Source organism: Lagenorhynchus albirostris, chromosome 13, assembly GCF_949774975.1.
Source record: "Lagenorhynchus albirostris chromosome 13, mLagAlb1.1, whole genome shotgun sequence".
Taxonomy (NCBI): Eukaryota; Metazoa; Chordata; class Mammalia; order Artiodactyla; family Delphinidae; genus Lagenorhynchus; species Lagenorhynchus albirostris.
Window position 1 is genome coordinate 69,279,133 of NC_083107.1, and position 15,415 is coordinate 69,294,547.

Here is a 15,415-nt window from a genome sequence, read left to right on the forward strand (position 1 = left end):
AGCGGCACCCAGAAGAGAAGTGGATGCTGCCCAAGGCCATTTGTGAGGGCAGCACAAGGAGCCCTTAGGGGAATCTGGGACGGCCCTCCCTGAGGTGTGGCTTTACTTCCAATCCAGGAAGGAGTTGGCCCTAAGAAGCTGGATTCCCTGACCACAAGCTTTGGCTTTCCTGTGGGCGCTGCTACACTGGTGGATGAAGTTGGCGTGGATGTAGCAAAACACGTAGCAGAAAATCTAGGCAAAGTGTTTGGGGAGCGGTTTGCAGGTGGAAGCCTAGAAGTGCTGAAGCAGATGATATCCAAGGGCTTCCTGGGTGAGTAGCCGTAAAGAAACGTAACTAGCATCATTCGTGACAGAAGGCCCACGTGGAAGAGTGTGTTTTCTAAACATAGAGCCCACTGTCATAGGGAATTTAAAAATGATTTCTCATGGCCACCTCTTTTTAGGCTGGGCCTGTAGATTATGGACAAAAGGCAGAACTCTGGACTCCTGAGGCTCTGCCGTTGCCCAAGCTATGCAGAATTGACAGGCATTTCATCCTGCCCAAGGCCTCTACTACACCCGTGATACTGCAGGAGCATTGTGTCCAGGCTTTCCATGTTGTCTGACCACCTTTGTGGAGGAAGTAAACCTCTAAGTAGAGGATGCAATTGAGGCCCACCAGAGAGGTGGCTTTCTCTCTCGGCAAAGTAGCAACAAAATCAACACTAGGACCTGGGCATCCTAGGACCTGGTATTGCATACCTGGACATTAAAACTCACCCACCTGGCCTTTCCTACCCAGATACACAGATTTCCAAGCTCCAGGACACACAAGCTCTTTTTTCCTTCCCTGTCAACTCTTCTGACAAACACCAATTTCTAGAGTAGGCTAGATCTACAAATTCAGGAATACGGAAAAGAGGCTAGAGCTTTATAACGGACTAGCGGAGAAGAGAACTCTCAGGCCCGGGCTCCGAGAATTTGTTAACGCTCCCTTTTCTCGCTTCTTTCAGGTCGCAAGTCCGGGAAGGGCTTTTACATCTACCAGGAGGGTGTGAAGAATAAGAATTTGAATTCTGACCTAGACAGTATTTTGGCAAGTCTGAAGATGCCTTCTCAGCCTGACGTGTAAGTTCATTTGAGGGGCTGTTGGTGCAGAAGCGTGTTTCTCACCAGCCCGAAGCTTCTTGGGCCCTCTGCCATCATTTTTGTTATGATCACCATACGTGACCAGAAAGAACATTCCTGATGCTTAACACTTTTTGCCCTTCCACATTCCACCTCGTCCTCTACCAGGCCTCAGGGTAAGGACTGCAGCCCAGCCTTGGGAAGACCCCTTGGGAAGCCTTCCCTCTGAGGGTCCCAGAGAGCAACTAGAAACACGGTTCTCCTAGGCCTGCTCTCCCTCCGCACTGTTTGTTATCGTTTGTAACCAGCAGCTGCTGATGGCAAGAGATGCCGTCTACCCCGCCAGACCCTGTTCTCAGTGCCCGGCTTCGGGTTAATGAGGGCAGGTAGCCCTCTGCTGTCTTCTTCCAAGGGCAGCACCTTCTCTAGCATTGGAGGTTCACAAGGGCTGGCCCGGAGCTCCAGCAGCACCAGCCCTCACTCCCATTCTGCACCGGGGCGCCTGCGTCCTCCCCTCTTACCCTGCCCCTCCCTGAATGTCTCTCCCTGTTGGCAGCTCCTCGGACGAAGACATCCAGTACCGCCTGGTGACCAGATTTGTGAATGAGGCTGTCCTGTGCCTGCAGGAAGGGGTCTTGGCCTCGCCTACAGAGGGAGACATCGGCGCCGTCTTCGGGCTTGGCTTCCCCCCGAGTCTTGGAGGTCGGTCTCGCAAGTCAGGAAGGTAGCTCGCTTCATCCCGGAGCTCGTTTCACTTCTCCTTGAACAACGTCCTATTTCTCCTTTTAGGGCCCTTCCGCTTTGTGGATCTGTATGGTGCTCAGAAGATAGTGGACCGGCTCCGGAAGTACGAGGCTGCCTATGGAAGACAGTTCACCCCGTGCCAGCTGCTTGTGGACCACGCCAGCAGCCCTAACAAGAGGTTCTGCCAGTGAGCAGGCCCTGAACCCTGCTCACTCGCCCACTAACGCCAACCGCGGCAGCGCTGGTTCTCGACAGAGTGGCATCTAGGTTTATCAGAGTAACCAGAGGAAAACAAATTCTGGCGTTGGGTGTGCGCCTCGATTAACGTGCCTCCAGCTGTGAGCATCTCTCCCTCCCAGGGAAGTGTGGCTGTGAAGCAGTTTGTACTTCACGTTGGAAGGTGGAACCCTCTGTGCTCACGAATGTGTGAGCCCCGAGGCCCCGCGTCTCTGGAGCCATCCTTGCTGCCTATTCCTCCCGGGAGACCAGTGGTGGCCAACGGTGGTGAGGGCAATTCTGCACCCAGCCAAATACTTAACGATAAAAATCACTTTATCAGCTTCTCTGCCTGCCTACTGCTTTCCCTTCTGTCTTTGCCCTTGTGGTTTAACCCCCTTTCCTCAAGGGGTGAGCTGGAATAAAGCCCTGTGCTGCGGGGTAGGAATGTACTGGGGCAGCACTTTAAGAGAGAAACGGCATTGATGGAGAGTGGGATTTTATGAGCCTAAAGCCTTTTAAACCAGCTGTATTTAAGTGCTTTGGCTGGGCTTCCGCTTACAGTGGGGAAGAGGCCCGGCTAAGCAGAACGGGGGAGAGGTGTGGAGGGCCAGCATAGAAGACTCCTTTCCGCTGCACAGTTTTACCTTCTTTTCTCGGTGTGACTCATTCATGTGCGCACCTCAGGATGTTTGCAGAACGCTGGCATTAAGCAGAGGAGGTGACGTTTTCCTGGCCAGCGTATCCTGCACGTCTTGGCTGCCCCAGAGCACAGAAGGTGGACGATGCCTGCACAGTGATGACAGGCATCCCGTGTGACCCACCGCCACCTCCCCTCTGCTAGAGCCTCCACTCTTCCCCTCCCCCTGCCCTCTGTGTGGAAAGTTCCTACACTTGTGTTCTGGCAGAAGCATGGCCCAGTCCAGGTAAACAGCTTTGGGCTCCTCACTGGGCCTGGCAGAAGGATCCACACCGTGTGCGTGCAGAATCATAATTCAAGTCCCATCACAGTGCGCAGTCTCATCTTTGAGATGTCACCAGTTCCTCCTGCCTCTGCTCCAGCTGTGAGTACTTCAGATATCCCCCTGGATGGCTCTGCTATGGACACTGGCAGGCGGGAAGCTCAGCTCCAGTTCTGCTCAACACTCAACAGTTGGTTGCTAGGAAGCCAGACTCTAAAACCAAGGCATCTCCGAGTTGGGAGTTTTCAGGTGACCCATAGAAGGTAGAGAACTGATCCTCTACACCAAGGCCATTAACAGGCTTCTGGGGGCTGGGGGTGGGGGTGTGTGAGCAGCCTCAAGGCAGGTATTTGGACAGGGCAGGAAGTTAAACCTGGGTAGTGGCTTGGAGCTTTGAAGTATGACCTTTCCACTTAGCAGCACTAGGTAGGTGTGAATTATGTTGAAACATCAGTGGGAATTGAGGGTTCTTGTAGTTGAGGGGCTGGTGAGGGTTTTTCAGAAGGGAATGAGGGCCGCTCCACCAGCTGCCTCTGAGGAACAAGTGGGCCGTGCACACACAGCGTTTCTGAAGTCCTCTCCTGCCCGCGGGCACATACACTGTGCCCGTCGGTCCCCACGGCCCTCTGAAAGAACACAGTTGACGCCCAGAATTCCACCTGCACTACTCTTCAGTGGTCTAGCATTTATTTCACTAGCCCTTGAGGATTCACTGAGTGATTGGCAAGGAAACCCAACGTCTCAGCATCCCAGTTTCTGTGCTCTACTTCCTGACTCCCCTTCCCTCAGCACTGAGGCAGCCTGCTTGGGATGAGCAGCAGACCGGCTTCGCTCCTCTTAAGATAGAAAAACAGAGGAGATAAGTATCTCGGTAAGGCAGAGGAAAAGGCTGATAACCCCTGGGCCTGATGCTAGGAGGATTAGTGTGCTTCTGGTAGGTGAGACGGGGACGAGCACGGGGGCTGGGTGGTCGGACACGACAGCCAACCTGCTCTGGCTGCTGGCAGATCACCGTGCTCGAGATACAGGGCGCAAAGACCTGCTTTGAAGCAGGTGAACAGGTGCGAGAGGACTGAGCTCCAGGAGGAAAAAAGCAGGTTTTCCCAAGCCATCGTGCTTTCTCTTTCCTCCCCATCCCACCTGTGCCAGTGACAGAAAGCCAGGAAGGGACACCATGTGTTTGCCAGGGTCAGGTGATGGGGCAGGAGACCGATGGGAGTGATGGAAGGCCACTTGCCTCAAGAATCAGGGAGCAGCTGCCCTCAATCCACCTGCTCTTGCACAGAGTCTTCGTGGACTGGACCCAACAGACAGGATGCAGGGCTAGTTGCAGTGAGCTCGCGTCAGAAGCCAGTGCACTGGAGACGTGGGGGAGCATCTGCCTCCCTAACTAGATAAGCAGGTCGAGAGCAGAGCTGGGCTCTTCCAAAGCCATCACCCAAGAACCAGAGCCCACAGGTGGAGCCTCTCAGGTGTGGTGGCACAGGCTTGTACTTGATAAACCTGTATTCAGGGCCAGGGGCCCAACACACAGTGGAGCAGAGGGGAAAGGAGGGCATCCCCGAGATACAGAAATAGGCACCCCGACTCTGGGGCAGCTAGGCCAAAAGCCCACAGAGCACAAAGGAGAGAGGGCACTTGGGGACTCTGTGCTTAGATCATGGACCATCTTCCCTTGTCTCCAGCCTGCACCTACAAGCTATGAAGTACGAGCTATCAGCGGAGCTCTGCAGCGGGACGGAGGGGGCTGTTCGGTCACCATGAAGGCCCGCTTTTGAACCCCCGTGGGAATCGCAGCAATGTGTCACCAGGCCCGGGTGTGCACCGGCGCCTCCAGCCCCTTCCCCGCGTACTCTGCACACTGAAAGGCAAGATGCATGCGGGGCTCTGGCCCAGAGGACCCCGTTTCCAGGTGTGTCTCCCCTGGATTCACTCTCCGCGGCTGCTTAGCAGCCTCAGTCTTGGCATAGGTCCTTCCTGCAGGCAGGCCCCGCCTCTGGGGGTGCCGTCACCCTGCAGACCCAGGGCTGGTCCCCCGGGGCCTCCGGGCCAAAATTCCAGTTGTGCAGCCCCGAGCGGGGAAGTCAGATCTTGGGCCGCCAGCCTTTGATGAACTGCATGATCTTCTTGACCTGCAGCTTGGTGAGGTGAAAGTCATCTGCCAAGATGTCCTCACTGAGCTGCACGAAGATGCTGCCGTCAATGCGCTCTCGGGCAAAGAAGCTCACCACGTCCTCCGAGAGCCCGATGAAACGCAGGCTTCGCGAGACCTCCTCCAGGGAGAGTGCAGACAGGTCAGCGGGGGGCTGCCAGGAGGAGGCATCCCGGCTGCCCCAGCCTGTGGCCCCATCCCGGGGGCTGGCCGGAGGCCCTTCCAGGCGCCCCTGGGTGAGAAGGAGTCGTGCTCTGCCTGCTTCGGGCCCCTGCAGGGCCACGGGGGACAGGGGGGCGGGGACGTGCTGCAGCACCAAACCTTCAGGCTCAAAGGCCTTGGGGGGTCCAAGTGGCAGAAGGCCAGGCCCAGGCCCAGGAGCCCTCACAGCTCTGGGCTCCTGACAGCGCAGCAGCTCCGGCTCTGGAGAACTGCCCCGGCCCAGCTCAAAGGGATCAGAGGGCTCCAGGGCAGGTGTCTGCCGCTCAGAGGAAGAGGAGGAGGAGGTGGGACAGCAGGAGGAGGCAGTCGCCGAACAGGCCTGGCCTGGAGGGCCCGAGCCCGGGGAATGAGCGGGGCTGGAGGTAGCCAGGGGACCTGAGCTGGCTGTGGGCTCAGAAGAGGAGGCGGCTGAAGGGCCTGGGGGGTAGGCAGGCCCGGAAAAGGGGTTCAGAGCTCCAAGGGGAGCGAAGCGTTTCTGGGGGTGGGAGGGCTTGAATGGAGGCGGGCAGCTGTGGTAGGTCTTGACCGGGGTGTCGGCCCCCCAGAGAGAAGCAGCTCCACTGCTCAGGGGCTCTACAAGGGCCCGGGAGGCCTGGCTGGGCTGCGTAGTCGAGGGCAGGGGTCCCGGGCGTGGGCGGCTGGGGGACTCGCCCACCTTGCAGTCTCCCCAGGTGCATGGGTAGCAATAGAGGGAGTAGGTATCCGGTGACGGAGAGCCACTGCCACTGCGGGAGCCCGCCCTGTGGGCAAAGAGACAGACACAGATGGAAGGGCAAGCACAGCAAGAGGGAAACGCGACAGGGCCACACACACACGACACAGCGAACCACTGCTCCACCAGGTCCCAGAGGCCGCTGCTCCGATCTCAGCAGCGCTGGCCCGCGCCCCAGCCCCCAAGGCCTGCGGCCCTCTGAGATTGCCCAATTCTTTCTCCCGGCACCCCCCTCCCCAGGAAAAATTAAACTAAACTGAATTACATAGAAAATTTTCCATAGCAAGGAGCACTCCACCCCGTGGCAGAGCCCACTCTGGAGGGAGACAGAGCAACACTCCCAACCGACTGTCATCCTTTAGGAGGAGCGAACTGAAGCAGGAAGCCCGGACCCCAGGGCCCCCTCCCTCAGGTGCTGCTCAGAACCTCTGAACCCCGGTCCTGAAGTCTTCCTCTTCCTCAGCACTGGCTCCCCTCCCCACCCTCCCCTGCTTCAATCTACCTGAGGAGGCCCAGGACCGAGAAGGAAATGGCTCACCCATCCTGGAGGCCAGAGGAGTAGTAGGAGAGGCTGGAGCTGGGGGAGTGGACAGGCTGCAGCTTGGGGAAGCGTGGGGGCACCGGGGGACTGCCCGAGAACCGGCCATTGGCACTGCCACCTCGGGGGGGCACAGGAGGGGCATTGAGCAGGCGGCATTCCTCCTTCACCTGCAAGCACAGGGCCATGACGCCACCCCCGGTCCCCAGGCAGCTGGGTCAGGGCGGCGTCTGGGACTGACACTGCCCCACTTTGCCAAGAGCCTGCCTTGCCTTATACCCCAGCTCCTCACCCACCCACCCACCCACCCCTTCTCGTCTCTCCAGCCCGTTTCGCTCATCGAGAGCCGACAACACACACACTGTCTCCTGTGGCCTTGGAAATCCACCTTGAATGTAAGAAAAAAATAGAGAAGTAGATAAACAATCAGTTAAGTAGACATATTCCCTCCTCAGGGAAAAGGAGAGAAATAAGAAGAAAAACATGTAGTGAGGAGAAGAAAGGGAAGGAAAAGTACCTGCCATCTGGCTCCCTGCCTCACGGGTCAGACACTCAAAAGTGGACTCCATGGGATGTTCATAGGTGTCCATAGTCTGTAGACAAGCTCGGTTGGAAAATTCTGTGTTAAACACAGATAAACGGGCTTCCTTCGTGCAGGACTTCTCAGAGCCTTTATTATACCAATACTCTGCGGCTCCAAAGTGAGGAGGGGGAAGGCTGGTGATCACAAACTGCATTTTCTAAACTTACGTCACCATAGAACCTTTACACTGGACAACTTAAAGGACTCCTTGTTCTGTGGAACCTTCTGGGTAACACTGTTCTAGGCTCATCCCCAATCCTCTGAGGCTGGCGACCTGCTGGCATCTTCGTCCCCACAACTCCCCTGCCACCGTCCCTGGTATCCCTTCCTACAAATGCTCCTGCGTTTCTTTCCTCCTTGTTTTCTCCCCTTTCCCCACCTCGGCCACCCTCTGTCATACACTCCGGGGGGCTGGAGACCGAGATGCCAAGGCTGGGGCCCAGGAGAACGAGCTTTTCAAGCCCAAACCCTGACCCCTGGCTGGCCACCTCCCTGGAGGATGGGGCCCACAGAGCTCAGAGCCCGGCCTCCCCCTCTCCTCGCCTCCACCGCGTCCACTCACCGCCTCGGATTTGGGAGGCACTGGAGGCGGGGCCGCCTCGGGCTCCAGGCGGGGCGGCCCGGCGGCCCCGAAGGAGATGAGGTCGGGCCCCGGGAGCGGCCGGGTCCTGCCCTCGGCGAAGCCTTCAGCCGCCTGGTGCGTCCACAGCTCCTCGTAGGGGATCTCGGTGGGTGGCGCTGTGGGCTCGGGCGCGCCGGCCCAGTCGGGACTCACGTACTCCTCCTGGTCGCCGTCGCCGGGCGGGCCGGGGCCGGAGGCGGGGGCGCGGGCGGGCCGGAGGGCGCGCGGGGGCGCGGGCAGGCAGAGGCGCGCGCGGCGCGGGCTGGCGCAGTCTTCGGCCAGCTCGGCGGGCGCTTCGCGCACGGCGGTCGAGTACTCGTCGGGGTCGAAGCGCTCGCGGCAGTAGGAGACGCTGTCGCGCACCAGGCGCTCGACACGCGGGTCCCCGGCCAGCAGGCCCTGCGGTAGCGCGAAGCGGGGCGTGTCGGTGAGCAGCAGGAAGTGCAGCGGCGCCGGGCCCTCGCGGCGCAGCGCCAGCCCCAGCACCACCGTCTTGGAGATGATGCTGACCAGCTTGTAGCAGTGGCCCTCCCGCACCGGGTGTAGGTCGTAGGGGTTGCGCGGCGGCCGGCTGGGCACCAGCACATTCACCGGGAGCCGCACGCGCTCGATGATGGCGCGCACCGTGTGCTCGCCCTCCTGCATCTGCAGCTCCAGCGGGCTGCGCGTGCTGAAGCGGCCCTGGCACTGGAAGGGCAGGCTCAGGCTCTCATTGGTGCGGTGGTTCATGCAGATGAGGCAGGGCATCTTGCCTTTGATGGGCCTGGCGCCCCCGCTGCCACCCGCGGCCCCTGTGCCCCCCGGGCCGCCGCCGCCGCCGCCGCCGCCCACCCCGGCCAGCGCCCCGGCCCGGCCCAGCTTGCGCAGCAGGGTGGTGAAGCGTGAGCGCTCCTTGGTGGTCTTGGCGCACAGGATCTCCGCCTGGCCCATGAGAGTGAGCTCGTCGCCGGCGTGCAGCGTGAAGTTGTACACCTCGCTGTCCTCGCTGAACTCGCCTGACACCACCTGGGGATCCCAGAAACGGCAGGAGGCCTTAGCCAGGGCCCCAGGAAAGCCACCGGGACGGGACCCAGGAGGACAGCGCTCCTCTTGGGCCTTTCCCAGGGCTAAGACCAGATCAAGAGCAGTTGACTGAGGACATTCCATCCTGGAGGGGCCACGTGGTGGCTGAGCAGCCTTCAGTGAGTTACCTCTCGGGGACCTTAGTTACTTTTACTTGGAAGAATTGCTGTAAGAATTAAATAGACTATAATGTACAATGAAATACTTCGAAAATACTCAGTATCTGGCAACTTTTGTTATCATTTTTTACAATTAGGGCGATAACAATCCTCCGCCTATTCAACAAGACTACTCTGAGGAGAAATGAATTGATGGATAAGCAGAGGGTTTATAAACAGGCAAGAACCGCCTGTATGTAAGTGGGGGACCGTGTGCACTGTGTGCCCCACAGCTACACTACCACCACCAGTGGCTGAGAGGATGGCTGCCCTGAAAGACTGCCCAGTCAGGCCGTGACCCTGCACACACACTTCCTGCTTCCCCACCTTTTGCAGGAAGCTCCAGGAAGTTCATACACCTAGCCAGAGGCTTTCAGGGGGCTGTCAGAAGCCACACTGTGACACTTTTACCTCTTGGAGCTCAAAGGCCTCCCTCCAGCCAGGGTCAGGCTTGCCCCTGAGGATAACGGAAACCTGGGGGCACCGTGCCTGGTGCAGAAAGGACTAACCTTGACACTGAAGGTGATGGCTTCCATCACAAATATGCGATCGGGGAAGACGCTGGCCACCTCCTCCACGCTGCTGAAGTACCTCACTGGCTCCCGAACATCCCGGGCCTGCTCCAGGAGCTTGAACTTCCCTGCACAGGAAGGAATGTAGGCTGCTGCTAGGGTGGGCCTGCTGCTGGGAGCCTAGGCTGTATCCGGAGAGGCCCCACTGTCCCAGCTTCTTGTTCCCCTCATCTCAGTCAGCCTCTCTGGAACTCAGGTGGTCAGAAGGGCAGGTTTGCACTAGTGGAAGGAGCTGGTCAGCTGATTCAAGCCTCAGCAGGGAGGTGAGCACAGATTCCTAGCAACTAGAGCCCAGCCCTCACCCAGTGGACAGCTTGTGGGTGTGTGATAAGGCTAGCAGCCGCCTGCCCAGAGAGACCCAAGTGCAAACTGGCGCCCAAACACTTGGACACAGAGCTATCCTCGGACCAGGCGTTAGTGTGGCATTGGGGGTGCTGATTCCTAGCTTGGTCCCAGCCCCACTCTGATTTGCTATGCCCCTAGACAAATCCCTTCCCTTCTCTGGGGCTTGAGTCCTCAGCTGAGGAGGCTGGAGCAGATGCTCTTGGGCCCCACCTGGATCTGGCATTCTACATATCTGCGGTGGATTGCTAACCCACACTGATGCAATGGGCAGACGAGGGGCCCAGCCCCAGTCTTTGGAGATCCAGGGAGAGCAACTCTGACTCCTAATCTGTTCCCAAATCCTCCTCTGATCCAATATCCAGCCCCACTGTCCCAGAGGCCTCCGATCTGAGCCCAGCAAAGCCTCCTCCCTCGGATGAGGTCTTCCCAACCTGCAGTCCAGGGCTATGTTTTGGCTGGCTCAGCAGATGCCCCCAGCAGACACAGACTTCAAAGAATGATGGTAATCCGTAAAGCTGACACCGCTCTGTGTAAACTGTCTAACCTCACTGGCCACACATCTTTTATGTGCCCACCTATGTGAGCACAAAGACAGGCTGTGAACCATGCTGGCATCTGGACAGATGGCCTCTTCTTAGCCCTTACACAAAAGGAAGAGAGTCTTGTACAAGCTGAGAGAAGACAAGGTGGCTCTAGCTTCTGTAATGTCTCTGGTGGCTGCTGCAATCATAGTCCATTCATTTATTCATTCCACAAACATTTGCGGAGCACCCACTATGTGCCAGACACTAGCCTTGCCCCGACAGGGGGTGCACATCTGGGTAAGATAGTCTGCCCACAAGGAAACCCAGATATAGTGTGTGATGGCAGGACGTGACAAATGCTACACCAGACTCATGACAAAAGAGTGAGAAGACCGCTGAGTTGGGGGAAATCTACCTGGCAGTCTGAGGGCATCATAAGAATGAAAAGAGTTTTACAGAATGGACATTCCACATGGAAGAAATAGCATGAGCAAAGACATAGAGTCACGGAAGCAGACTGCCTGCCCAAAGTGGTGAGTGCCTGGAGGGTAGGACTTGGGGGGGGGTGATGACAGGGGTGAAGCAGACAGCAACTGGGTTATGAAAGGCTCTGAATGCCATATGGTAGGACTTTATTCCGTAAGAATGAAACCCCCTGGAGTGTTCTGAGCAAGGGAAGACCAAGATCAAAATTTTACTCTATAAAGATAACAGGGACACCATTCAGGTAAATAACTCAGTAATGAGTTCTGGAAAAGAGCCAGGGCAGCAACTGAGGGAATAACAAAAATGAGCAGACCAAGAGGTACTTTCAAGGTAGGGAGCCTCCTCAGACTGTGGTGAGGAACTCATCAGACTGATAAGTAGGTGGTGGAGGAAGGGACTCGGGTCACCAGCCTGGTCAGAAATGGAGACGGCAGAGCTGTTAACCAAAACTGAGACCCTGGAAGGAACGAGTTGTGGAGCACCGGCCAGACTGGGGAGGCCAAGTGAGGCCCTGCAGGGGGTGTTCCTAGGGCAGGCGAGCGTGTGGGTGCAGCGCTTGAGGATGCCTAGTCAGAAGTAACAGACAGAAGGTCACCAGCCCACAGGAAGCAGCGTCAGCTGTGGGGCAGGCAAGATAGCTCAGGAAAGAGGAAGAACAGAGGATCTTGACCCTTTGGGGACCCTCTTCCCAGAGAAATCCCACAGTGTAACCCTAGCAGGAACACACAAAAAAGCATTTTGTATATAGTACAGGGGGGCGGTTCTTGAAGCCCCCAAAGCCCACCAGAAACCGGGATTGAGACACCCACTCCCTAATGCAGAGTATGAAGAGCAGAGGGCCAGGGGCAGAGCCTGCAGCATCAACACCTATGAGCAGGAAAAGTGATAACCCAGAAAGAGAGGGGGAAATGCCCAGGAGAAAGCTGGAGGGAACAGACCCCACGTCCCATCCTCCATCCTTCCCCAACCACTCTGAGACCCTGGTAGGAAGAGGCCTCGGATGAGCCACAGCCCTCGAGGGCGGCAGGGATAAGCTGGGGAGGGGACCTAGCAAGGAACAGTGATCTGCAGGTCAGGAAGCAGGAGTCACAGGTCTGCTACCATCCAAGAAAAGTAGCCCCCATCCCTCACCCAGTCGCCTCCCCAATACCCACACACAAACCCCCCAACTCCAAGCAGCCAGGCAGGGAGAAGTGCCCACTGCCCGCTGTGGGGAGAGCTGGAGCCAAGTCAGGGCTAGAGCCGGGGGGTGGGGAGGATGTGGCAAGGAAGATCGATGTAACCATGGTAGCCGGCACCACCCCCTCCGCCGCAGCCTGAGCCCAGCACCGGTCATCGCTGCCGGGAGGAAGGAAGGTAGACCTCCCGGGAGTGATGCTCTGGCCCCTGGAAGCCTTTTCCTCTCTCTCTGCAGCCCCACTGGGGGCAGCTTCCTCTCCTGCCTCCCCCTACAAAAGACCCGAGGTCCCCTGCGGCTCTAGGGACCTGCCGCACCCTGGCCTGCCCCTCCTCCCTGTCCGTGAGTCCCAGAGCACGTTTACGCAGCCCCGACCGTCCCTTCCAGCCTGAAGCAGGGTCTTGTTTCTCACCCCTCCCTGCCAGCACCTGACCCATAACAGACGCTCCATAAAGAATGGTGGGTAAATGCACAGACCTGGGAGTCGGACAGACCTAGCTGAATCCCAGCTCTGCCACCTACCACCTGTGTGGCCTTGAGCAAATTATTTAATCCCCATGGGCTTCTGTTTTCCCACCTGTAAAGTGGAAGCATACTACTTGGCTCAAGGGACGCATCTGCCCGGTGCTCCGCAGGGTCCGCGGCCCGCGCGGGGAGAGGCACCGCGCAGAGGGCAAGGCGGGGAGCGGGCGGGGTGGGGTGGGGGGTCGTCCCGGAGGAGTCCGGTCTCCCCGCCTCCCCGGGCGGTGGGCCTTGGCCTGGAGCCCGGCTCTCCAGCAGCGGCCCCCACGCCACTCGCTGCAGGGCATCGCCCTGAGCCCTCCTCCCCTCTCCCTCCACCGCCTCCCGCGGCTCTCTCAGCGGTCCTCCCCGCCCGCCTGCCCGCGCAATTATTAATTCATTAGGAGGAACCAGCTCGGAGCTGTGCACTCAGAGCTTCCTCATTAACCCGCCGGCGGCCCAGCCCCTCCCCCTCTTAGGGGGGGCCTCGGCCACCCAGCCCCCATCCAGGCGGGGCCCGAGCGGCCCACCGGAAAGATGGAGCTGGGGATGCGACACCTCGGCAGGCCAACTGTCACCCGCCTTACACAAGGGCACCGAAAGAGATGGGGGGAAAGGGCCAGGAGCCCCGTGAACGCAGAGTTCCCCAGGAGGCTCTGTACCTTGGTTTCCCGGATTTTTAATGACACAACCGAAATGGCGCAGTAAGTCACATTTCTGTCAGTGAAGGCTTTTTCCAATCTTTGCTTTTTTTTTTTTTTTTTGCATCGAACCTGTGCCCCCAGCAGTGCAAGTGCCGAGTCTTCACCACTGGACCGCCAGGGAAGTCCCCCAATCTTTGCTTTTTTTATCGAAGACCTGGGACCTCTCCCTGGACCAAGGCCAGATACCCAGGCTGGGAAGTTTCTAGCTTGGGCAGGCCTCCCCAAGGGCTCCAGGCCAGGTCAGAAAGACACTTGAGACAGTTTCCTCATGTTTAAAATGGGCTGTGGGGCTACAGGAGCACAAGGTGCACAGGGCGCTGTAAAGAGCAGAAGCCCCGTAAAGGGTTTAGTCCTGTCCCACTGACTCCGAGACCCAGGCAGCGCCAGAAGGGGAACAGCATACCTGTGAGGAAGGGACTGTGAGCCTTCCCAGCTCAAAGTATTCCAACCTTTGTTGGGGGGTGGGCAGCAGATAAACACAGAACTGGGCTAACTACTAACTCCTGGAGCTTGATAAAACTTCCTCACAGGGTTGCTGTGAGGATGCAATGACAGCAACGCTCTGCCCAGTGTCTGAAACGCAGCACGTGTTTAATGTGCAGGAGCTGTGGGATCCTGGGCTCACATGGGGGCATCTCTGGGATGGGGCCACCAGACTCACATCCCTCCCACACAGGGGACAACAACCCTGCATTCCTGATGTGGCAGCAAGCAAGAGCCCAGGAGTCAAGATACCTGGGTGCTAGCCCTTGCTCTGCTGCTTACTAGCTGTGTGACCCTGGGCAAGTCACTTCCCTTCTTAGGCCCTCTGTTTCATTGTGTGTAAAACGAAAGGGCTGTACTTTCTTTTTTCAGCAGCAGAATCCTTTCTTCAAACAAAATCTTTAGGACATCAGCATCATATATATAACAGATAAAAGTAGAAATTCACTGCAGAATCTTATTTAAAAGCCTAAAATTTTAACATTCACTTAAGTCAATCAGTGAAAACAATAAGTTTAACACAAAAGTTGGGAAAAACAGGATTAGAGCAGGCAGATGCAGCCACATAATCAGCCTGAGCATCCCTTTGTTTTTGAAGTCTTTTGGTTGCACGGTACTGAGAGGATCCTAGCAGGAGATACTCCCTTTGAGGGTCTGTGCAAAAAGTGTTAATGAGGCAGAGGTACCACCTGTATGTAATGGTGCACACTGAAGGTCTCTAGTCAGGGTTAAGGTTTGATCTGTAGCAGTTTGAGGGTGTGGGTACTTTTTTTTAACATGAGTTTCAAATCTATTTTAAAACAAAATGGGAATCAAAGGTTTGCAACCAGAAACCCAGGGCTCCACAAAACAGTATGGAAACCACTGAGCCCTAACTCTAACCCTAACCCTAATCACCACCCTGCCAGCCATGACCTCGCTCACCCCTGTGGCTCTAAGGGAAAGCCAGTCACCAAGTTTCCTCCAAGACCTCCCCACCCCTACCCCCCTGCCTACACCTCCCACCGGCTCTGTGCCATCTGTCCCTGGCTGGGCACACCTGGGTACTGCAGGGGGATGTCAATCTTGGGCCCGATGACATAGTGACCCTCCTCCAGGGTGTGGGCTGTCACCGTTGTCCACTGGCGGCAGGAGTGAATGAGCAGGATGTCTCGCTCACTGACGCCCTCGGCATACTCCCCTGAGAGGGGAAAGGAGGATAGAGGAGGAAGGACAGAAAAGAGAACATTAGGAGGGGCAGAAAGAATAGGCAGGGTGACCTCCTACCTCCTCACCGAGACTCCACCGGGGACAGCTCCCCACGATCCCTGTCCAGATCAGCAGCGCTCAAGGGACAGGCAGGCTGCCAACTGTGACCTCGGGGCTGAATCAGGCCCCCTCTCTCAGGGCTCAGGCTCCCGATGGGGCCCCAGCAACCGGCCCAGCCTCCGTCCTGCATTCATCATTCGATTGGACTGCCTGCCGTCCCAGGCCCTGTGCGGGAGCCAGGGGCTCCCAGCGGATGAGCCCAGCCTCTGCCCTCCAGGAGCCCTTAGGCCCAGG

General features: G+C 57.7%; 2 protein-coding genes across 2 annotated transcripts in view; one reads left to right on the top strand and one right to left on the bottom strand.

The window, feature by feature from the left end:
- The window catches only part of HADHA (hydroxyacyl-CoA dehydrogenase trifunctional multienzyme complex subunit alpha), a 54,674-nt gene extending 52,257 nt beyond the window's left edge, over window positions 1-2,417 (top strand). Inside the window, exons 17-20 of the mRNA XM_060169140.1 lie at window positions 118-313; window positions 996-1,110; window positions 1,667-1,812; window positions 1,900-2,417. Of these exons, the coding sequence (XP_060025123.1) occupies window positions 118-313; window positions 996-1,110; window positions 1,667-1,812; window positions 1,900-2,045 (603 nt within the window). The 3' untranslated portion in view covers window positions 2,046-2,417. The remainder of the gene's footprint in view (window positions 1-117; window positions 314-995; window positions 1,111-1,666; window positions 1,813-1,899) is intronic.
- A 1,285-nt stretch (window positions 2,418-3,702) lies between these two features.
- On the bottom strand, window positions 3,703-15,036 carry GAREM2 (GRB2 associated regulator of MAPK1 subtype 2). The gene is made up of 5 exons (XM_060169144.1): window positions 14,913-15,036; window positions 9,591-9,721; window positions 7,802-8,866; window positions 6,657-6,826; window positions 3,703-6,146 (listed from the first exon to the last, which is right to left on the bottom strand). The coding sequence occupies exons 2-5, from the start codon at window positions 9,615-9,617 to the stop codon at window positions 5,117-5,119; spliced, it is 2,292 nt and encodes a 763-aa protein (XP_060025127.1). The 5' UTR covers window positions 9,618-9,721; window positions 14,913-15,036; the 3' UTR covers window positions 3,703-5,116.
- Between the last annotated feature and the right edge of the window lie 379 nt (window positions 15,037-15,415).